Below are 23316 nucleotides of genomic sequence, written 5' to 3'. Positions count from 1 at the left end.
CATCAGAAAGGTCATACTGGGTCAGACCAAAGGTCCATCCAGCCCAGTATCCTGTCTACCGATAGTGACCAATGCCAGGTGCCCCAGAGATAGTGAACCTAACAGGTAATGATCAAGTGATCTCTCTCCTGCCATCCATCTCCACCCTCTGACAAACAGGCTTGGGACACCATTTCTTACCCATCCTGGCTAATAGCCATTAATGGACTTAACCTCCATGAATGTATCCAGTTCTCTTTTAAACGCAGTTATAGTTCTAGCCTTCACAACCTCCTCAGGCCAGGCATTCCACAGGTTGACTGTGCACTGTGTGAAGAAGAACTTCCTTTTATTTGTTTTAAACCTGCTGCCCATTAATTTCATTGGGTGGCCCCTAGTTCTTATATTAAGATTTTCAGAGCTGCTGAGCGCCCACAGCCAGGGTCAGCTCCAGGCACCAGCTCAGCAAGCAGGTGCTTGGGACGGCCAAGGGGAAGGGGCGTCACGTTGGGCTCTTCGGCAGAAATTCAAGCAGTGGGTCCCTCGGTCCCTCTTGGAAAGAAGGACCTGCCTCCGAAGAAGAAAGTGGCGCGGTGGAACTGCCGCCGATCGCGATCACGGCCTTTTTTTTTTTTCTGGCCGCTTGGGGCGGCAAAAACCCTGGAGCCCTGCCCACAGCTCCCATTCATTTCAGTGTTAAGTCAGGCCACTTTCCTTGGTGCCTCAGTATGGAGTTCAGAGATGTAACCACCATAGTATTAGCCTTTCCCTAAATGGCTTGTGCATGACAACCAGACAGGTCAGATCCTTGAGCAGCGTAAATGGGCACTGCTCCATTGATGTCAGTGGAGCTGTGCTGATTTACATCACCTGAAGATCTTGCCTAGGGGTTTCAGTGGAGGTAGCATGAGCTAATGGTCAAAGCAGGGGGGACTGGGAGCCACGTTCCCTGGGTTCTCATCCCAGCCGTGCAACTTTTGGGCGAATCACTCCACCTGTCCAGGCCTTGGGGAGGATAAAATTCACCCACTTTTGCAAAGTCCATCAAGTTCCTTGAATGAACAGCATTATTATGGGCTCAGCTGGGGCCAATTCACCCTCATTCGACAGACTTCCATAGAGCTAGCCTGATTTACACCAGCAGACAGTCTGGCCCATGCGGCATAAATGCCAAGTGTTGTTAAATACTTTGAGATGACTTCGGAATGCTAATAAATTAAAAGAGCACAGGTTAGCTACATGGAGAGATTTTATTTTTTAAAATCCTTTTATTAAATGCTTTTGCCCTAGTGTACCTGGAGAGAGTTGATCTGCCTTATTGGGATGTATACCGCACCACATGTGTGTATGTGTCCCCCACCCAAACTGCCCTTTGCCAGGAAGTGAGGTCAAGCTTAGCTCCAAAATCGGAGTGTCCCCATTGGCAGGATTTGTTATCCCCCAGTCTTCCTCCAATCCGCATTGAACACAAACCTAAACAGAGGCAGAAGGTTTGGCTATAAAAGCACAATGAGTTTTTCCTCTCCTTTGATGCAAGCAGGAATCTGCTGTCCCAGAGAGAGGTTTTAGCAGTGGAGAGAGAGAGGTCCATGCAAACAGAGCAAATTAGAAGGATGCAGCAGTTTTTGATCTTTGTGATGGCTACCTGGGGTGCAGGATTCTTCTGCTCTTCAATTGATGCTTTCCAAAGGTAACGTTCTGTATGTTCCTAAAGGCCTAAGGGATGGCGTGTGTGTGTGTGTGTGTGTGTGTGTGAGAGAGAGAGAGAGAGAGAGAGAGAGAATCTCTCTTGTATGTTTCTTTTCACTTTGGCTGTAACTGATGACAGAGGCTTCAGCTCCTGTAAATCAGTGCAGCTCTATTGACTTCCACAGAACGATGCTGATTTACACCAGCTGAAGAGCCGGCCCTCACTTTTTAAAGGTTCGCTAAAGGGGTCTGGGCTTTCTCTGCTCTCGGTCCCTTGGGGAGGTTGCCTTGGTCAGCAGTGGCTCTATTTTTAAAAATGAAAAGGGGAAGACAAAGAGTTTTCATTTAAATCTTAAATGAGCTGTGGAATGGGTGAAGCAGAGGCTGTGCTATCCTCAGCCAGCTGAGCTGGGTTTATTTCTGCTTTGTGTCGCTAGAACAGCATAGAGCATCCAGAGAATTCACAACTATTTTGGCCCATTTGCCTACTTAGAGAACCTATCAGCAATTGCCAGCCTCTGCCATACCACTCAGAGAAGGACAGGTAGCGTACAGCATCCACAGCAAGGGCTTCCTCTGTTTCCAAATGCATTTCTCAAGGCATACTCTGATCTCATTTACACTGGTATAAATTCAGAGTAATGCCACTGAGACTAATAACAGAGCGACTCCAGATTTCCCCAGTGCAAATGAGATGAGGATCTGTCCCATACAATTTAAATTAGGCCTTTGAATGGGATGTGGGAGAAGTTCCTACCCACGGGTGATGGCTGCAGGGCCAGGACAGAGCATTCTCCACTCTGGGTATCCGGTTAATGTAGAGTCTCTGGGAAAGGCAGAGGCAGTCGCAGGGGGAGAGTCTTTGGGGGCAGAAACTTCACGGGAATGGCAAGTTGGAGGCTGTGTTGCCACTTAAGAGACTTCTCTTACTGACAAAATAAGAACCCGAGTCAGGTCTTTGAGAACAGAGTATTTTTTTAGCCTTGTAAACACCTATAGGGACCATGCCTCAGGGCCCAACAATGAGGTGTGGGGGGGGGGGTATTAGTGAATAGGTCACCCCAAGGGCTGGTCCCAGACTGGAACACTGGCCCCCGGTGCTTCTGAGCTTTGGGAAAGGCGGGACCTGAATTTCGCTAGTTGGGTCCATCTCTCGTAGAGCAGGTGATAATTTTTTGGTTGAATTATTTTTTTGGCAAAAAAATGCAAACTTGGAGCCATGGAAACATTTCCCACATTTGTGTTGGTTTTGCTAAATTCTGTGTGTTGGGCAAATTTGGAAACAATTGAAATGTTTTAATTATTTTTTTTTGTTTGAAACCACTTTTCATTTCCAAATTTCTTTCTGTTTTATTTTATAAAATGCTCAAAATCTAAACAAAATGTTTAATTCAACCCGAAACAATATTTTATTCAGCTTTTCAATTGGCTAAAATAAAGCTTGAAAATGTTCATTTGTGGGTGGATCTAAAAGGATTTTTTTATTTCATTTTTCAGAATTGCCCCTAAAAAAATCCGTTCTAACACTTCTCGACTCACCACACGTTAGACTGTGGGAAAAGGGGCAGGGAAAGGAAAACGTAATATTTTCTAAAGCCCCAAAGTGACTTAGGAGCTGACGTCTCATTTTGAAAAGTGACTTGGGCATTTTTAGGATGCTACATCGCATTGAAAGTCCGTGAAAATTTTACCCCAGATTGCGGACAGGTAACATGAAGAATGACTGGAGTCAGAAAGACAGACAGAGGAACATGGAGAAAGAGAGACCCACAGAGAGAGGAAAGGCAAGGCAAAGAGAAATGGTGTAGATCAGGATGGAAACAAGAGAGGGAGAATAAACTTTGCTGGAGGAGAACATAGAAGAATGAGAAATGTTCACAGCAAAAAGAGAAGGCGGAGGGCAGTGGCGGATTAACAAATTTGCCGCCCTAGGCTTAGGCCTTGTTGGCCTAGGCGATAATACGCCGCTGGCGGAGGGAAGACAGTAAGTGCAGAGGCTCAAAGATAATTAGCCAGGTGCTGTATGGGGAGGTTTCTGTTTCCTCTCCAGAATCAAGGCCATGCTAGAGGAATCCAAAATGCTCTTGACTTAATGGACTGTTGGTTTGGTCTGATCTGCCAAACCCTCTGTACGAAGGAGAAGCTCGTGGTTAGAGCATGGATGGGGCTTCTGGGGTAAGGGATACAGGGGACCCAGCAACCGAGGAGCATTGGGAGGGAAAGGAAAAGTGACTTTATAAAGCTATTAGTGGCAAATGATACCCTGTACTGTGATCCTGTCCCGTCCCATAGGGGTGCACCCCACGTGCTGCTGGGACTCCGTAAGGAGCGCTCTCCCCGCGGAGTCAGTGCTGCACCAATGCCCTGATACAGCACTCGGGGGTGAGTCTGTCCCCCAGCATTAGACTGAAGTCCAACATCTCCAGTGACCGCGTGAGGCTCTGAAAGGTCCAGTGGCATATTCCGCAACAGCAGAAGGGGGAGGGGAGGGGGAACCACCGTGCCCTGGCCAAATTCCAACTGGCGTCAGGCCATTCCGCCTCCTTAAACTCCCCTTGCAGTGTCAATAGAATATAATAGTCTCCTGCATCCTTGGCCCCGCAAGCATGAGATCTGGCCTCATGCAGTCGTTTTGCTCTACTCAGCCGTGACTGGCCTTAGGCGTGAGCAATGCCCGGTCATCTGGGGGCATGTTTCCATAGCTCCGTGCTGATTGTGCCAGTCACCGAGCTGCTTCATCTTCCACTGGGATAAGAGGGGCCGTTTCGGGCAGCCTGTGAGCTCCAGACTCCAGTCAGGCCGGCAGATCGGTTATTCGGAGGCAGGTGTCTACTGCCACCTAGAGTAACTGAGTTGCATTCGCCAGGCCAGCTGCTGAGGCTTAGCCGGGAACGCCGGGTCTCTCCCCCCAGCGTGGCTTTCTACAGGCCCAGTTCTGTTCTCAGACCAGTTTTGCTGTGGAGTTATTTGGCTGACTTTGGTGGAGTCACTCCTGATTTACACCAGCGTCAGTAAGAACAGAATCAGGCCCAGATGAAAGATCGGGCACATGGGGATTTTCAAGTGTTTATGCGTAACGGGTCAGATCCTCAGCTGCTGCCTGCGTAGCCCCCTTTGACTTGTATGACCCCAGCTGAGAGTCTGGCTCCGTCTTTCCTGAGATGCAGAGGAAATCTGACAAGCTATCCAGCATCTCATCTTGCTGCTCTCTCCGGGCACCTTGCATCTGTCACCCTAAACCCCTGGCTTTTTTCCTTCTTCCCCCAATGTACAGGATCCCACTAAAGAAAATGCCCTCAATCCGTCAGACCTTGCAGGAGATGGGTGTGAAAGTCTCAGACGTCTTCCCTGCCCTGAAGCAGAATAAATACGCCGGTGCCACAGGCCCTCGGAATGGGACGGCCCCCACCATCCTCACCAACTATCTGGACGTGAGTTTCCCCCATTGCTTTAGTACCCATCCCCAGGTCTCCTTCCGTACCTACGGGCTTGTCGACACAAGAGTTGTACGACCTTATCTGCCCACTGTAGTTAAAGTGGTACAATCCCCCTAGTGTGGCCGTAGCTCCGTCGGTAAAGGGCACTCTGCACTGACAGAGCTGTTGCCACACGGGAAGCCGATAACTGCTGGCCGAGCTATAGTGTGTCTTTTAGAATGACATCCGGACTTGATTAAAAGACTTCAAATGACGGAGAATCTGCCATGTGCCATTTACACAGAAGCACAGAGGGAAACGGACAGGACCAGGAAATAGAGAGAGCTCTTCGGGGCAGGAACAATCTTGTGTTGCCCTGAGTCCACTGGCAGCACTTAAATAAGAATGTGCTGTCGAGGGGGTCAGGGGAGCTGTTCAGAGACACGGGGGCCTAGCCCTGTTTAAGGCTCGGCGTTGCCCGGCCTAAGCCATTTAGATGCCTATGTCCCGTTTTCAAGAGGGACTCAGGCTGTTTGCAAGTCGATGGGACGTGAGCTCCGAAGTGCCTACATCGGTTTTGGAAATTGCTCGCGCCTGGCAATGCTCAGCAGAGCAACGCCTAAATCCCTTTAAAAATCTGGGTCTAAGTGCCTCGTCCAAGGTCCCCCAGCATGTCTGTGGTGGAGCAGGAGCAGGTCATCCAAATGGGGATGATGATACCTGTCGACCAGGCTTGCAGGGAGTGACTTAAGTATTAAAGTTTGCAAGGGCAGCTCTAGACATTTCGCCGCCCCAAGCACAGGAGGGCGGCAGGCGGCTCCGGTGGAGCTCCCGCAGGCGTGCCTGTGGAGGGTCCGCTGGTCCTGCGGCTTTGGTGGACCTCCTGCAGGCACGCCTGCGGGAGGTCCACCGGAGCCGCCTGCCACCCTCCCGGCGACCGGCAGAGCGCCTCCCGCGGCATGCCGCCCCAAGCACCCGCTTGGCGTGCTGGGGCCTGGAGCCGCCCCTGAAAGTTTGCTAATGGCTTTGAGATCCTCTGATGAGGCTCTTGTTATGCTTAGGGTGCATCGATGGGAAAGCAGGTCATTTTTCCCTAAGGATAATGCTCTCGCCAGCACAAATCAGTATTGCCAGGGTTCCCATTCGGTTCTAACGTTCCTCCCGTTGTGTGTTCTCCAGACCCAGTACTTTGGGGAGATCAGCATTGGCACACCAGCGCAGACCTTCAAGGTGGTCTTTGACACGGGCTCGGCCAACCTTTGGGTGCCTTCTTACAGATGCTCTCCACTCTACAGCGCCTGCGGTGAGCCCTGGAGCGTCTCATGCCCAAGCCACTTGGGAACACTGTCGGGGAGCTTGTGCTTGTGCAAATCAGGACTCCATTTGACTCAATGGATTGAGAGCAGAATTAGATCCCACTTCTTGTGGCTCCTGCAATCAGCCTGCATCATTTTCAGTAGGAAGGTTGCATAGGACCCGGAGTGGGGAGTATGGAAGAAGCCTATGGTGTAACAAAGTGCACACTCACCGCAACGTGCATGATGAAATGATAGGGAAACGCTACTTCCAGGCAGGACTGTATGTGTCATGATGCAGGGAAGGGTTCTGGACTCGGCCGCTTGGTGGGAGCATGTATGTGGTCATAGCAGGAGAGAGCACAGCTGATGGGAGGAAAGGATTTGAATGACATCTCAGAACAGATCTCAGGGAGTTGGGAATGTGGGAAAACTGCCAGGGAAAATAAGTTGTAAGCATCTGTGGAGGGAGTCTGATCTTGTGATGAAGGGAATCGGAGATCTGGGCAGCTATTCCCTGCTCTGACACTGACCCCCTGTGTGACCTTGGGGAAGTCACTTCATCCCTCTGAGCCTGATCCAAAGCCAACTGAAATCAGTTGAAAGACTCCCATTGACTTGGATGGGCTTTGGCTTAGGCGCTCTCTGTAAAAAGAGGATCATTCTCCGCTGCATCACAGGGCAGGGGGCGGAGGAATTAATTAACCTTTGTGAGGCACTCACAAACTATAGTGATGGAAGCAGATAGCGCCCGCCTGTCATGCTGATTTGCTTTAACTCCCACCACCCTCCTTTCTAATGTATCCCCAGTGTCTCACAACCGCTACGACTCTTCCAAATCACGCACGTACCTGGAGAACGGGACGGGCTTTGCTATCCAGTATGGATCAGGAAGCGTGAAAGGTTTCCTCAGCCAGGACGTTGTCATGGTAAGTGCTGGTAAAGCCACACTAAGGATAAACCCCATGGTCTGCTCCAAAGCCCATTGAAGTCAATGGAAAGACACCCACTGACTCCACTAAGCTTTGTATCAGGCCATAAACACCCCCCTTCCTGCCCCCATATAGGTCAAATCCTCTACTAGTGTAACTCAGTAGAGCACCATTGACTTCAGTGTAGATGTACCCATTGCACCAGCTGGGGGTCTGGCCCATTGACTCAGTGGATTTCTATAGCAAACATTTCATCTGCCAAGATCCCAAAGCACTTTACAGACTGACAGGATCGCTTCCTCAATCAGTCGAGCCACTTGTGTCCTGGAACATGGACACGCCACATAACCACGTTTCGAAGCTGGGTAGAGCAAAGTAGACTACAGCACTTTGAGTGCCCGGCGGCCACATCCACATGGATAGTTAGTGCGAGGCAGGTGACTGCGGGGTCGATTTACACCCCAGCGAGCCTCAAGCTAAGTGTTCATGTAGACAAGCCCTTCCTTTTGCCGGTAAATGAAAGCAGAGATTCTCCCATAATCACTGGATTCCTGGAGTTTCGTGCTTTAAGAACCATATCAAGTATTGGAAGGGTCCTGAAAAAATCAAGAGCACTGACAACACTGGAATGTCCAATAGCGGAGGGTGTAGTAGGTTTTGTTTAAACTCACATCACCACATGTATTGTTAGTTACACAGGGCTAGGAGCCTGTTGGGCTTTTCCCCAAAATACAGGAGAACGGAAGCCAGGGTTTGTGGCTCCACCTGCAATGATTTGGAGCCTGGCTGAGCACCCCCAACTCTCATCAGAGGTCAGCGGGAGTTGTGGGGCTCAGCATGAAAATCAGGCTGTTGGGAGGGCTGATCGCCATGCCCTTGCAGTCCCTTGAGCAGCAGTAGTGTTTGGGGTGGATGGGGGGCAGAGCAGCGTCTGCAGTGGTTCATAGTGGCTGTGGACAGATGTGCAGAGGTTAGAGCAGCCCGTGTGGCTGCTCTAATCTGCACTGGAAACAGCAGTAGCACCCGAAAACCTCAGGATCAGGGAGCTTCGCTACTTATCCTTTGGTCCCTGAACTCTGCACCGGCACATGGATGAATCAGGGTCCGTTGAGCTCCCAGCCCTCTTGAGGGTTTAAATGAACAACATGCAGAATACCCGAGTGCACGATACTTGTGCACCAAAGGGAAGCGCACTAGACCCCCATGTACCCTCCACTGATTTGCATTGTCTCATACGCTCCTCTCCCCAGGTGGCTGATATCCCCATCATCCAGGTCTTTGCTGAAGCCACGGCGCTGCCTGCCTTCCCCTTCATCTTTGCCAGGTTTGATGGGGTGCTGGGCATGGGGTACCCCAGCCAGGCCATCGATGGCATCACCCCAGTGTTTGACCGGATCCTCTCCCAGCAGGTCCTGAAGGAGGATGTGTTCTCGGTCTACTACAGCAGGTGGGTGTCGCTAGGAGCAAACAGCCTGTACCACAGAGGAACTGGGAGCGCTGCTGTACAGTGGGGTGGGGGGGTCTCTGGGGTTCACTGCTGCAAGAACAATGAGTATAAAAGTTGTCTGGGTTCAGAGTTATGGCGCGGCCTTCACTGTCTGTTCAAGAAACAGAAGAGCAGGAAGGTTGGCGGGGTTGGAACTGAATACGAGAGGAGCTGTGGGCCAGGCTGGAAGGGCACAGGCAGAGTTGTGTGGGTGCCCAGAACAGGAGGAGCTGTGGACCAAGATTGAGAGGCCGGGTACAGTTGTGTTGGGGACCCATTACTGGAATAACCAGGGGTGTTGCAGGTCACAGTGAAAGGCAGACCTGCTCAAAAATTGTCACTCAAAACATGTTTTGGTGGAAAATGGCTTTTTCGTTAAACAAATAATTTTTCTGTAAGAAATACCCATTTGTGACCCCAAAAATGTTCAAGTTCTTGTGAAAAAAGGGAAGCCCCAAAACTGAAATCGTTTGGGTTTTCCGCAGCTGAAAATGGGCAGAGGAGAAGTCGGTTTTTCAATGAAAATCCAAAAACTTTGGAGGAAAAATATTGATGGAACTAAAAATGTCTCAGTTTCCATCCAACACATGTGCAGCATCGACCCCCGCTTCCTGGCCAGCTTTAGTGAAAGGCCTTCAGAAGCGTGGCTTGGAGGGAGCTTATCCTGAAGCCATCTGCACTGGGCTCAGCCCACACTGGTGCTGTCACGTCCTGGCTTTTATGAGCAGTAAAACTAAATTCAAGAGACAAAAAATAATGCAAAATAAATCTGGAAATCAGACTGTGAAGCGAAACATGTGGATCTCGTGCTCTCTCTTAAAGGTGCGACTGTCAGGGATGAACAGAGCCTAGTGACGCCTTTCCCAAAGTCCTTGGTCTGCAGTCCTGGGCCAGATCCTCAACTGGTGTAAATGAGTGTAGCTCTAGGCAAGCTTGCACCAGCTCAGGATCTGGCCAGCTGGTATGCAGAGCTCCTGAAGGCAAAATCTCCTTAGGATCCTTGTTTTATTAGATTTCTCTTTCTTTGCAGAGCTTCGAAGTAAGAAGATGATAAAACACAAACCCTCTCGAGGCGTCACCACACTAACAATCACCCTTGCACCCCGGTGCTGGGCGGTAAACTCTGCTAGCTCTGCCAGAAACATACCAAAAAATGACTCCCTTTAGCAGCCCAGTACTGGTTAGTATGAGCTCCCTCTGCACTGACTGGGCCACTGACACAAGAGGTCCATTACGCTCGCTGGAACACTCCTCGGCCTCTAAAGCACAGCCTTGCCCAAGCAGCCTGGTGGCAGCTTTGCTAGGTGTGAACTTGAGATCCCCAGGAAGCCTCTAATCAGAGCTTTCAGCATGCTGGAGCCATCTCCCAGACTCTCTTCACCATGCGCACTAACTCCCCTCACTCGATTCATCTGGCACGTGGGAAATCTGCATCACGTCTTGGTCCCTATGGGGTTTCCCCATCCCCTGCCTTCTCGGAGTAGAGACCCGAGAGAAGGGACAAGCTAGGAAGTTATTCTGTTGTGTTTTATGTCCTAGGAACTCTCTTCTGAAACCCGGAGGGGAAATTATCCTTGGAGGAAGTGATCCAGCCTACTACACGGGGGATTTCCATTACCTCAACGTCAACAAGAACGGCTACTGGCAGATCAGCATGAAGGGGTCAGTAGCAGGGAGCATGCCTGGCCCTTACACAGCTCCCTCCCTCCTAGGTGGGGAGGGATTTGGGGAGGCACCGTAGAGTTATCAAAGCTGGAATCGGACTGGGTCACTGCGGTTAACGCCTTTAACGCCTGCAAAAAGTGCTGGGGGACAAGTAACATTGGATCCCAAAGGTTAACAAGAATAGTGCCGAGTCCCTGTGTCGCCCTCCTCGTGTTCGGCTTGAGAGAATTACCCAAAGTCCAGTCCTGGGAGGTCGGTAAGCCCAGTTCACAGGCAGGGAGACTGAGACACAGGGTGTGACTTGTCCAAGGACACACACAGTCACTGGCAGCGCAGGCCTGGAACCCATTCAGCATGCACAAGCCACACACACCCCGGCCCCAAGCCCTGGGGTTCCCCTGACCCTGAGCTGTGTGTGTTACAGGGCTGGGGCTGGGAGGAATGTGTAGGAGCTAGCAGATCGGTGTGGTCGGGGCCCAGGAAGAGCGCTTGGGGCTGTTGGAAGGGTCAGAGCAGATGCACATCAGCGCCTAGCAGCCGGATGTGAAGGGAGGTGGAAGGAGATGGACTGGGAGGGGAGGAGTTGGTGCTGATTGGAGGGGCCGGGAGAGAGAGGGAGCTGTCTAGATTGATGTAATTTCCAAGGCTCCTGTTGACCTTGATATTACAGGGCAGGGGTGACCAGAGTGCTGTCGGGAGGGGAGAGGTTAGGGGAACATCAGAGTTCTTTCCTTCACTCCATAGGGTGTCTGTCGGTGCTGAGACGTTGTTCTGCAAAGAAGGTTGTTCGGTGGCCATCGACACTGGGGCTTCCTACATCACTGGCCCAGCAGGCTCCATAGCCGTGCTGATGAGAGCCATCCAGGCGGCGGAGCTGGCGGAAGGAGGGGTGAGCAAACCCACCATTCGCTCCTGTCCATCTGCTCGCTGGTTGGCATGTGACCAAGCAGCCAGCTTCGTTAGGTCCCGACCTGGGAACTAGGGCAGGTGCTGGGGATGATGGGGATGAGGTTACAATTGATTCCCAGGGGAGAACACGCAGCTTCTCTCTCCTTGGCTGTGACAGCACCCCTGTCTTTCCAGACCATGGGGTAGCACTGGCCATTCCCCCTGGCAGAGACAGGTCATCTCCTCCTCTCCCAGCTGTGCAGGAGCAGATGGAGTATGTTGATGACTTCTCCTTTATGAAGCCAGGGGTCAAAGACTCCATGTGCTTTAGGGCTGGCCGGGGTGGATAAGGAGAGAGATTCCTTTTGGGCACACAGTCACAACCCCAGGCAGAGGGAGGTGGAACAGGACCCCTGGGCCCCAGGTTTTTACTGTCTTGTTAACTCACTCTTGGTCTCCTTCCAACTTGTTTTGTGCGGTTGCACTTCTTTGGGAGGCGGGGTGAGGTAGTCCAAGAAGCCAAGATGAGCAGTATCAGAGAGGTAGCCGTGTTAGTCTGGATCTGTAAAAGCAGTAAAGAATCCTGTGGCATCTTATAGACTAACAGATGAGCAGTGTGTGTGTGTGTGTGTGGGGGTGTTATGGGATGCCTCACACTGTTCAGTCTCCATTGCTAACATGGGTCTGCTTTATCGAATGAGATGCAACAGCCTTTAGCTGAGGCTACTTGTGCCTAGTGCCGTCTTCAGGCTGATTCCCCCGATTCCCCAGAATCAGGCCTCGCACCTAAGAGGGCCCCTTTTTAATTTTTTAAAAAAATTTTATTCACCCGGCGGGGGTTCCGGGTCGTCGGCAGCATTTCAGTGGCAGGGTGTGTGTGTGTGTGTGTGTGTGTGTCCGCTCTAGGTCTTCGATGGCATTTTGGCAGCGGGGGGTCCTTCAGTGCTGTGGAAGACCTGGAGCGGGACACCCCCGCCCCGCCAAAGTGCCGCTGAAGCCCCGGACTGCTGCCGAGTATTCAAATCGGGCCCCGCAGTTCATAAAGCCGGCAGTAGGTTCTTTGCTGGACCGTCCTGCTCTGAGCCCCACGAGACAGCCTCTGTAGGATCTCATCACCTTCTCCTTCCTTCCTCTGCTCCAGTATATCGTTGACTGTGACAAAGTTCACCTGCTGCCCGATATCTCCTTCCACCTCGGTGGGAAGGTCTACGCACTCAGTGGCTCAGCCTACGTCCTCCGGGTGAGATACCTATCCTCTGTTGTTAATGGGGGTGGAGGTGGGGAAGGCACCTGCTGCTCCTGACAAGGGATTTCTGGGTGATGCCCACTAAAGAACATGTGTGACAGCATTAAGGGCAGACAAGGGTTTAGCAAGAGATCACTTCATTTCGGATGGTTCCCCAGTTGTGTTCTTTATCTGCTTCAGAGCTGTTATTTTGGATATCATGAGCCATGGACTCCAGACTTATGTCCAATATCTTGTTCTCATAACACACGTAGGAATAAAGATAAGCCTAAACCAGAACTAGTTTTTCCAAAGCTCACAAAAAGTTTGTGGAGCTGTCTGGATAAACAAGGACCTGATTCCAAACCCCACCCCCTGCTTTTACAAAACTCAAACCCTCCCTGGGTAATTTCTCATCTTCACAGCAAAATCTCAGGAGTGGAGAGTGAAGAGCAGAGCAGCAGGAGAATCTGGTGTGAGGGGCAGGGCCTGGGGTGGGGAGCAGGAATCTGGAGCAGGCCTGGCTGGAAAGCATAGACTGAAGTGTGGACCAGATTCCTGGGAGAAGAGGTTGTGGAGCTAAATAGCAAAAGGGGGGAAGCAGTTACCTGGGGCATTTCAGGGTCTGGGGAAACAAATTCCAATCCAGGGCAGGATTCTCTCCCCCCAGCGTCTGTCCTCATGAGCTGGGTCTATTTCCTTTCATAGCAATCCCAATATGAAGAGGACATCTGCACCGTGGCATTCGCAGGTCTGGACATCCCTCCTCCAGCCGGCCCCCTCTGGGTCCTGGGAGCCAGCTTCATCGGGCAATACTACACCGAATTCGACCGGCGGAACAACCGGATCGGCTTCGCCACCTCCCTCTGACAGCAGGAGTGGGGGAGTTGGGCAGGGGGAAAAGGAGAGAGCATCGGTTTGGAGAAGAAACACAAGACTGCCAAGGAGAAGCATTTTAAACTGTGAAAGAGAATAGCTTAGCGGAGTAGTTCCTTAATGGCACAAAAAAACACGTCCTGTCTATATTTAAGCAAAAACCCCTTATTAGTCCACTTTGAAAATCAATGCTACACTTCAGTGATAGGCCTCAGGATTAGCCCTCTTTGCTCCAGAACTCCTCCACTCCATGGTCCTCATCACGCAGGCACCGATTTCCTCTTCCCTGGGGACTGGGTCTCGTCACTTGCAACTTTTATTTTTCCATATTGTTTTGAGCCTCCTTTTGCCACAGCTGGACTTACTGCTACATTCCTACCCTATGAGTCAGCTGAGAGAGACACTTGCTCACAGGCCAGAATTTTCTAAGAGTGTAAAATGTTACATTGGGTGAATTTGACCTCTACCTAGGTGCCTAAATGAGAGCTGAGAACTTTAAAAGATCTGGCCCTAACTGGGGGTACCGAGTGCTAGGAAATTGGGCCCTGAGCTCTTCTGAAAAATTAGGACCTTAGCGGCACAGTGATAAGAAGGTTTTTGAAAGGTGACTTACAAAAAAAATCAATTTCTAATATCAAACCAAGGTGGTGTTTTTAAGGGGGATATTCCCCACCCCCCCGGGGTTGTTTTTTTATATTAGCATTTCAGATTTTTCTCTCCCCTGACAGACCATATGGATGACTGGAGAACAGGTAGGAATATGACATCAAACTTCAGGAAAATGATTGATCCATAGTTTTGTTTGTTAGTTGTTGGGGGGGGGGGGCTTTTAAAGCCAGAAGAGATCTTTGTGATCTGACCTCCTGCATAACACAGGCCAGAGAATTTCCCAGAAATTCCTGCCTCAAGCCCATATCTGAGAATTGAGCTAGAGAATATTTTTTTTAGAAAGAGACATGCAATCTTAATCGGGAGGCTATTTGATTTTTTTTCATTCCAGACTCCTCAGAATGCATTTTTGTTGCCTTTGCTCCTTTTTGTTCATGCCTAGTGCAGATGTTTGAGAGAAAAGCTCTTTTTGTTCATGAGGAGGAAGGGGCAGCAAACCCTTAAGGCCGAAAGATGCTCAGATGGTTGTGAGGGGACCACATCTTGATAGAGACAGTGCTGCAGATGACGCCTCTCTCTTCCGCAGTCTCCCCTTCCATTTGCCATCATGTAACAGCCCTGTGGCGATTGCTGAGATGGAAGAGCGATAACCGGAAAGGCTTAAATAGATTTTTTAGCTGGCTGCTGATGCAATTTAGCAGGGGAAATGAGGCGGAGGAGCCGGCACCATAAATCAGCCAGCTCTCCATAAACCACCAGCAAGTCTCCTGTGGACCAATAGCGGTTCGTCTACCACCATTTGAGAACCTTCGAATTAAGGGCTGGGAAAGCACCCATCCCAGAACCCCTCTGACAAAACCAGAGGGGACCAGACTCTGCATTCCTGAAATGTTACCTTGAAAATATCAAGCGACGGGGAAAAAAGCTTTTAAAAGAAAAATCTTTCAAGCTTCCTTTTTCCAACCTTAAAAAAGGGCAAAAGCTCATTTTATTCCCCCTTAGTGGGTCACCTTTAGTATGCTGATGCTTAACGGCACTGCCAGGATTAAAGGCAACAGCTCTGTGAAATACTCACTTGAAGCTGCACCTCTCGGATTGGTGCATGGATCTCTGGAGGTGGTTGCAGGGTTCCAGAAAGTTGGAACTTTAAAAAGCCAACAGGTCCTGGAAATCAGGTGGAAAGTTGGAGGCCTCTGTTCCCACTGTGCTGTAACAGTAGGTTACAGGGTGGTGCCCTGAATCCTTACAACCTTTTTAGACTTTAGAGTGGGCTTCTGTTCTGAAAAGTGACCACGTAAAAAATGGTTCCTTCCTACTCAACCAATCAGCTCCCTGGGTTTGACTGACCCTCTCCCTGGAACACACTGCTGTTCTGATCTGGTGTAAATGACTGCCCAAGGTGCGGGGGAATGGTGAATTCCCTCGCCCCCCACCCCCACTGCCCCATTGCATATGCAGTTGTATCTTGTTCTGCAGCTCCTATTAGACTTGCAAAGCCAGTACTGCTGCAGGAGAGTGAGCTGAACTGTACTCTGGCTTACACATCGCTGACAGCAATGTTAATCTGCCCTCCATTCCACCACCACCTCTACAACTCCATTGAGGAAGATGGGGATACAGAGGGATAGCGCAGAATTGTATTAGCCAGGTTTCATAATTCATGAGCCAAATGGAACCAGCTTGCCTTTCAGCTCCCAGGGTGCGTGCGTGCAGCTTTCAGTTAAGGGAGCAGGGAGCAAGGTCAACTCCTCTTCCTCCAGTGGAGTTGGACTGAGTATAAATGGAGGTACAACAAACCTTTTAAACTGAGTGTATTTGATCTGCGGATCCAAATGAGCACAACAAACATGGATCTCCAGAGTGTCATTTTGTAGATGTTTTTCTCAGAGCAGAGGCATACTTTAAGGTAAAAGTCTTAAGTTAAAATGATTAACAATCAATTCACTTGTGGATAGAATACTGGGGATGCTACCAGGTTGCCGGTGGCTGCCTGCCAGGAACAGCTGAGTGTTTTGTCAAACTTTTCCACGTTGTTTGTTTTTGAGCTGTAGAAAAGCAATTCATGTGCAGTTTAACGATATATTTATAGCTTGTGTTAATCCCGCCTACTCTGTGATCTTTTGTATTAAACAAAGACTCAGAGCAACAAGGACTCTGAGCTGATGATGTTTGTTATTGCAGATGCAAGAGAAATCAAGTGGATGTAAGAGCATAACAAGTGTTTCTTTATCCGAGTTTACCATAACAGACACAAAGTGTATGTCGACTCTGTAGCTGGGAGATGGCACAGGCTAGCTGCTGGAGTCAAAGCCTGCCCAACTCTCTCTGTCCGAGTTCAGGTGGCTAGCTTGTAATGCCACCTGTGAGGAACCAGCCACTCTGCGATTTTTGGCATGTTCACTTGAGTGAAGCTACCATGAGTCTGTCCACCAGGGCTGGGAGGTATACTGAGCTGCAGTGTAGACAGACCCTCGGTGTATGCACAATATAAGAAAAGGCAACAGCAAAATACTCTGGCACTGAATATAAACACACTACGGATACTTAGTATATGTGGCCAAATCAAAACAAAAATCAAGTATCCGAGGACTCTTTGTTGCTCAAAACAAAAAGTTAGAACTGTTGAAATGATACCGGTGTATCACTTGTATGCTCGTGCCTACATAACGGCGTTTTGTGTGTGCGTTTCCAGAGTTAGACAGAAAATACGTGGCCATGAAGCGTGCGGGGCTGCAGAGAGTGGGGAGCGAGATTTTCTTTGCTTTGGATTGTATTCATATTTTCAGCCGCTCACAACCCCGCAGGCTGATTTTTGTTACACCCCCTGGGGATCACAATGCAGCAACTGAGAAACACGGGGCTAGAGAAAAAGAATGGTCTTTGGGCTGCTCAGCAGGAGCCCTGAATTCAATTCCCAGCTCTGCCAGACATGCAGTGTGACCTCACCTACGTCAGCCAGGGCCCGATTTTCAAAGGGGCGCAGCGTCAGATTTACAGAAAGAGCCCTGGGCTCTTTTGAAAATCTGGCTGTTAATCTCTCAGTGCCCCGGTTCCCCATCTGTAAAATGGAGATAATACTTCTCTCCCACCCTTTACAAGCTAAATAGATGAGAGAGAAACTCTTTGGGTCAGAGAACGGCTCTTCCTATGTGCTTGTACAGGGCAGCTGCGCCAAGGGCTGTAGCTGTTTCTGTAATACAAATAGCATGGAGGTGACGCTGCAGTCAGATGGGTTTGGGAGGGGAAAGGGGGCACTAACCTACTCAAACTCCTCCCACGAGCCTAAGCTAAAGAATTTGATAGGAATGAAACAAGTAGGGCTCTATAGGCATTAAACAGGGGGCTGTGGCAGTCACTCAGGGACCCCATGGAGTTGAATAGTGTTGTACCAGTTGCTATGCTGGCTGGGGGTGGGGCTGCGCAGAGAGGGTCTCAAGCAGTGCCTCTGGGGGTGTCTGCACTCCCTGCTTCTGGAAGAATGGGCAATAGTATAATTGCAGCTGCCTCTGTACCCTCTTCCACTAATAAATAGATGCAATTCTGTCTCCTGGACTCATGCGGACATGGTGATTCGGGGTTGGGGGGTGGGAGGCTGCCTGGGATAACCCACCAGGAAGCGGAGCGTGAGGTCACGGAGCAGCACACTGTGTGCTCCATGTGAGGCCGGCAGAAGGAGACAGAGCTCTATTCTAGCCCCAGCTCGCCGAGGCATGTGATTCCAGGCAGGGCACATGGCTTCTCTGGCCAAGAGGAACAACATCCAAGTATCTGGAGAAGAATTAAACCGAGTCAGAGGCTTAAAATAGACCATACAATCCCCTCACAGAGTACGCGGGGCTGCCCTACACACACCCTCTGCTCACCCAGGGTAAACGTATCCACGCAGGGACTAGCACGGGTTAACTAGCTCTATTTAAAAGGTGATTTGAATTAAATCAGTACAAAGTTGTGTGTGCAGACAAGGGCTTAAGGAAAACCTTTCATATTGTATCTCTGAGTGAGAGGGGTTCCTTGTGAGGGAGGATCCTACCATATATGGTCTGGTCCAAACAGCAAGGGAACCCCTGCAACTAGGGGATGACAGCAGGCTCATGCCATGTAGGGGAGGCCCTCCTTCACAGGGACCCCTTCTACTGGAGGGCAGGGCTTCCCCTGACAGCCTGTGGAGGGCTGGGCTGGAGCTCCTATGCCCGCCAAAAGGCTTCCCCCTGGATTGGGAGCAGTGATCCTCTCCTGAAGTACAAAGGATGGGGTGACCCAGCCTTGCCCCCCTCCCCCAGAAGACTCCAAGGGCAAGTCTTGAGGAGCGTGGGGGAGTGCCCAAGGAATGGGTGAGAGAGATTGGAGAGCAGGGGGTAATGAGGTCAGGGAGAGGAGTTGGAGCGGGGTGGGGGTGGGTCAGAAGGTGGGGCGATAGAGAGTGGGGGCGCTATATAAGGAGAGAGTGGTGGGGGAGGTGGCAGCATGGTGTGTGTGTGTGTGTGTGTGTAGGGGTCACAATTCCTCCCCACGATGGCTCCGCTCAGCAGCGGAAGTGAGCTCTGGGATTCCCCTTCCCTGCACTGCTCCCCCAACAGGGGAAGGGAGACCTGAGCTCCCCTCCTTCCCCACATTGCCTCCAGCATTGGAGAAGGGGGTCCAGACTCCCCCAAGGCCCAAGCCATCTGTGTGGGGGCAGCAGCATACAGTACCTCTGTGCTTCCTCCAGGGGCGGCTCCAGGCACCAGCGCTCCAAGCGTGTGCCTGGGGCGGCAAGCCGCGGGGGGCGCTCTGCCGGTCGCCGCTAGGGTGGCAGGCAGGGTGCCTTTGGCGGCTTGCCTGCGGAGGGTCCACTGGTCCCGCGGCTTCGGTAGACCTCCTGCAGGCGTGGGACCCGCGCGGGACCAGCGGACCCTCTGTGCTTGGGGCAGCAAAATGTCTAGAGCTGCCCCTGGCTTCCCCCCAGCTTGACCTTGGAGCACTTCAAAGAGGCCTTCACTTATCTTCCTTTCACAGCATGGACATGCAGACAGTGTTAAACACCCTCTGAAGGTCTGGCTCTTCCCAGGGAGCTGAGCCCGGCCTGTGCCTGTAGCTCTTTCGAGGCCAGTATATTAACTCGGGAGGTCCCAGGTTCGGTCTCGAGTGACAACAAAGACAACAGTCGCTACATAAGCGCATGTGCATGTATGTATATAAACAAAACTAGCGATTGCCCCAGGTTAAAATCTTACATTCATGCTGCCTGTTTTCTCCTACTTCAGATTGCTGTTATGTTTACAGACAGTATCAGTTTAAATAAGTGGGTCAAGACATTTAGCCATACAGGCTTTTGTCAGCTTGTTTGTGTTTGTTTTTGTTGCAAAGCAGCATGCTTTCATTCACAACTAGAGAGTTAGCAATGCCCAGGTAGGTACGAAAGATTAGTTACGACTTAGATTGTAAACCCTCTGAGGCAATCTGTCTCTTGGTTTCTGTGTTTGTATAGCACCATAAGAGCCTGGACCATGACTTGGGCTTCTACATCGTCCGGCCATTCAAATAACAGCAACAAAACATCTATGTGGGAGGTGAAATTCTGCAAACTGATCTGTGCCTCAATTCTCCATTTGTTAAAAGAGGATCCTGCTTCCGTACCTCAGAGCATGGGCGCCAGGTTTGTATAATTTTTGGTGGTGCCCAGCCAGAACAGGTCCAAGCAGAGCTGTCCCATCCGTAGGATGGACCTGGGCAACTGCCCTAGGCCCCATGCTTCAGGGGGACATGGAGTCCAGGGCAGCCTGGGGGATTAGCGGGGGCCCGGGCACCAGCAGCAGTGAGCGATTTGGCCCCAGCCTGCCCTGCCAGCTCCTGGCATTGCTTGGAGGAGGGGGTAGAAGCCAGAAAGAGGCAGGGTGGGGGTGTGCTTGGGGGAAGGGGTGGGAAGAGGCAGAGTAGGGGTGGGAAGCGGTGGAGTGGAGTGGGCTGGGGCCGGGTTGCTTGCTGCCGTTGGTGCCAAGCCCCCCACTAACCCTCCAGGCTGCCCTGAACCCTGTGTCCCCCAAAAGTGCAGGGCCTGGGGCGGTTGTCCCAGTCTGTCCTATAGACGGGATGGGGCTGAAAAATATATGCCCAAACACTGGTGGAGCGGGGCCCACATTTCTGAATATTGGTGGAGCACGGGTGTTGGTGTCACTAGGCATAACCCTAGGTAACTCAGGAGGGTGGAAAGCCATAAGTGTCAATAAAGCCTTCTGCAGTAGGCCTGAATGAACTAAAGTCACTCCATGTCTGACCAAAGCGCTTCCATGTTTATGTTTGAACTTTAATCAACCTAGCAGGCCAGTAACCGAGAATGGAATGTACAACAGCTAGCTCAACCATGGTACTGCCAGGAGATAATGATGAGGCCTGCTTACACCTGGCTAAGGGGGGGACAGAATAACGGATCCAGGAAAGTAAAACAAGATAACTGTTCACAGAAGAGTTACTAACGAGCTAAAGTGGTTTTTGCCAAGTATGACTTAACTGCTTAATGTAATTGCTATTGCAAAGTGTATTTGCTGCGTGGGAATGAAAGGTGGGGGGGAGAGGAGGAGTGTGGGGGTGATGGGAATGCTTAGCTGAAGTTATGTATAAAGAGAGGAAAACCGCTTGTATCTGTGTGCAGGATTTGAGATTGCTATGTCTCCCTTGCACCTTATTTGGGCTCAAATAAACTTGGTTTGCTCCTCCACACTGGTGTGTTAATTAGTGCGACGCACACCGGGCAACGAACCCCTGTTGCTGTCCTCGGGCCTCTGTGCCGGCAACACGGGCACCACGGGACCATATAACTCGCCGCCTATGCCTCAGAGGGGTCTCACATGAATTTACACTTCAATACTCTGGTGATGGGCACCTCAGAAGAACATAGACAGTGGGTGTGAAAGGCTGGGCTTAAATATCTAGTTTTGCTTTTCAGGAGCCAACGCTTGTAGGAGGTCTGTGGAATGTTTGTAAAGAGCTTTGCAGTCAGTTGTGCTGGGTCTAAAACGGCAATACAGTTTCCAAAAAAATAACCACAGGTACCAGCCTTTACCTACCAGTTGCTTACAGAGAGGTGTTTTAGGTCTTTTTAGGAGTCCTGGTTATATCCTCTGGACATGTTTGTTTGGGTTTTCACACTAACATTCTGGGGGAGAATGTCTCTATGGTGCATGTCCAAAGAAGCCTCACTTCAGTCCCCCCAGGGGAGACAAAGGGAAGGTGTCCCTTTTAATATCTCCCTCCACTCAACCATACGGATGACTACAGAGCAACATTTGTGTGTTTCAGGAAAGAAGTCTGAGCTTGGAGCAGAGCCAAGACACACCCATGCTGAGTGACAAGCGCAAACATCTACTGGAAGCTCCTAATCCTGGTCTGTGCACTGTGTCCCCCTCATTGGCTGCTCACTGAATTATCAGCAGTGCTTAGGTACACAGTTGGGACGTGGGATAGTTCTCCCTGATTGTGATCTCCAGCTTTCAGGCTCCAACTAAGTCCAAGAGAAAGACACTTCTCCGGTTTAATGACCGTTCTTGGCATTCAATTCGCATGGCTGCTTTCACTAAATAGCAGCCTCCACGCAGCAGCGAGGGAGGGTAGGGAGTGGGATCAGGTAACCCCTGAGGAGCAAAGGGGGGTGGTGCTAGGGGCCAGCTTAACTCCTGAGAGCACAGGGAACCAGCAGCAGATGTGGTTTACAGCTCAGTAGATTTGCATGGACATGCTCACATCCCCCAAAGGCTAGGTACCTGCATGGTACAGGGGTACCTCCCCCTCCGTTTCATCACACTGGTGGGCTCCTGTGTTAAGTGCAGTGGTGCGTACTAAGATGTGTGTTATGCTTATGTCAGCTCTTAATAAAGCCAGGTCCTAGGGCTGGAGTGTGTTTGTCTGGGACAGGCTGCAGAGTCACTTCTTAGTAAAGGGTGGGGTGGTGTTTTTAACAGACAGGCCAGCTCCTGAGCCGCATTCTCACTTCTTTGCATCATTCGGGAGGCACAGAGGTGCTGGACAGCATCTAGCCCCCCCCCCCCCCCAGCTTGGCCAGCCCTACCCCATTCCTGTTCCCCCAGTCCCTGAGGCCCCTGCTCTACGGGCCATGCCCGGGGAGAGGGGAGGACTTCAGTGGAGTGACTCCTGAGCGGGAGAGTGGAGAAGCAGGCCCAATATACTCAATAAATGACTGATCTGCCTCCACTGGTGTATTTCAACCTCAGCTAAGAAGCTTCATACCTAGGCTCCATGGCTGTTTCTGGCTATAGCTCGCAGCTGTAATCTATTAACGTTACTTAAAGGGGATACAGGTCAGTAGCCTCAAATGTGTCCCCTAAACCAGCATTCCCATTTAAACAAAGTCCTTCTGAGCCCTGGTAATGAAACAGCCCCGGCAGAGCCTTAGGCCTCAGTAATTGACAGGCCCACTTCCTGGCTCCCACTCTGTGCAACAGGCAGAGAGCACTGGCTGTGAGCCACTGGGGCCTTGCAACTGATGAGCATTCACACTTCTGATTGCAACGGACAAGGCAATTAGGCCAAACTCAGCCTAGCAATGGCTGGAGCAATTATGACCATCCTATTAAAGTGACAGATCCCCTTCTATTTATAGGCTGGTGGAGGGGACTCAGCTTCCTGAGGGTAAAGTGACTTTCCTGACTGACTGTGTCCCATTTAGCTGGCTCCAATGTCTGAGTGCTTTGGAGAGGACTCTTTTGCTCCGTGACTGAACTTTCCTTTGATAATCAGGCCAATCTGGACCACACCCAGAGGGCAAAGGAGACTAATCCCTAAATAGCAGGGAGATGTCACCTTCCCTGCCTTGAATCTTCAGATGTAGTAGCAGTTAGCCTGCCTAAGGCCTCTTGATTTCATTGACACTGCCTGCCACAGGCAGAGCCCCCAAGGAGCCTGGCAGGTGGGGTGCAGGTCTCTGCCCTGACCTCTCCAAAGCAAGCCCAGGCCCTGCAGCAGGATGCACGTTGAGTACTGAACAAGCCCCTGGGGGACGGGAGTTAATGCCTAAATACAGGCGAGGGGCTGAGCCAGTGTCCACCCCCAGCACTGACTTCCCAGGCCCCTCTCTGAGTCTCTAGTCCCCCGTCTTCCCCCTGCCGCGGGCTGCCCCACACCCCGCCCCCGGCCTGCAGCACCAGCGCGGCCTTGGGGGCTCCCGCCGAGTCCCTGGCAGGCTCAGCCCGTGCCCAGCTGGCCGGCGCCCCCTGTGCAGTGCGCAGGGCCCGCGGGACGCGAGCTGGGGGCGGGGCAGGCGAGC

The 23316-nt window shown here is 51.1% G+C and overlaps 1 protein-coding gene across 1 annotated transcript; it reads left to right on the top strand.

Annotated features, from left to right (window-relative positions):
- The first annotated feature begins 1529 nt into the window (after positions 1 to 1529).
- On the top strand, positions 1530 to 14015 carry REN (renin). Its single transcript, XM_045016230.1, has 9 exons — positions 1530 to 1669; positions 4943 to 5099; positions 6264 to 6387; positions 7190 to 7308; positions 8562 to 8758; positions 10337 to 10459; positions 11207 to 11351; positions 12492 to 12590; positions 13284 to 14015. The coding sequence occupies exons 1-9, from the start codon at positions 1569 to 1571 to the stop codon at positions 13443 to 13445; spliced, it is 1227 nt and encodes a 408-aa protein (XP_044872165.1). The 5' UTR covers positions 1530 to 1568; the 3' UTR covers positions 13446 to 14015.
- The last annotated feature ends 9301 nt before the right edge of the window (positions 14016 to 23316 follow it).

Source organism: Mauremys mutica, chromosome 4 (assembly GCF_020497125.1).
Source record: "Mauremys mutica isolate MM-2020 ecotype Southern chromosome 4, ASM2049712v1, whole genome shotgun sequence".
Classification (NCBI taxonomy): Eukaryota; Metazoa; Chordata; order Testudines; family Geoemydidae; genus Mauremys; species Mauremys mutica.
This window is presented reverse-complemented; position numbering and strand designations above follow the sequence as displayed.

Coding starts and splice junctions, on each gene's coding strand:
- REN (XM_045016230.1), top strand. CDS start 1,569: ATGCAAACAGAGCAAATTAGAAGGATGCAGCAGTTTTTGATCTTTGTG. Junction 1,670..4,942: donor TCAATTGATGCTTTCCAAAG/GTAACGTTCTGT, acceptor CCCAATGTACAG/GATCCCACTAAAGAAAATGC. Junction 12,591..13,283: donor GCTCAGCCTACGTCCTCCGG/GTGAGATACCTA, acceptor TTCCTTTCATAG/CAATCCCAATATGAAGAGGA.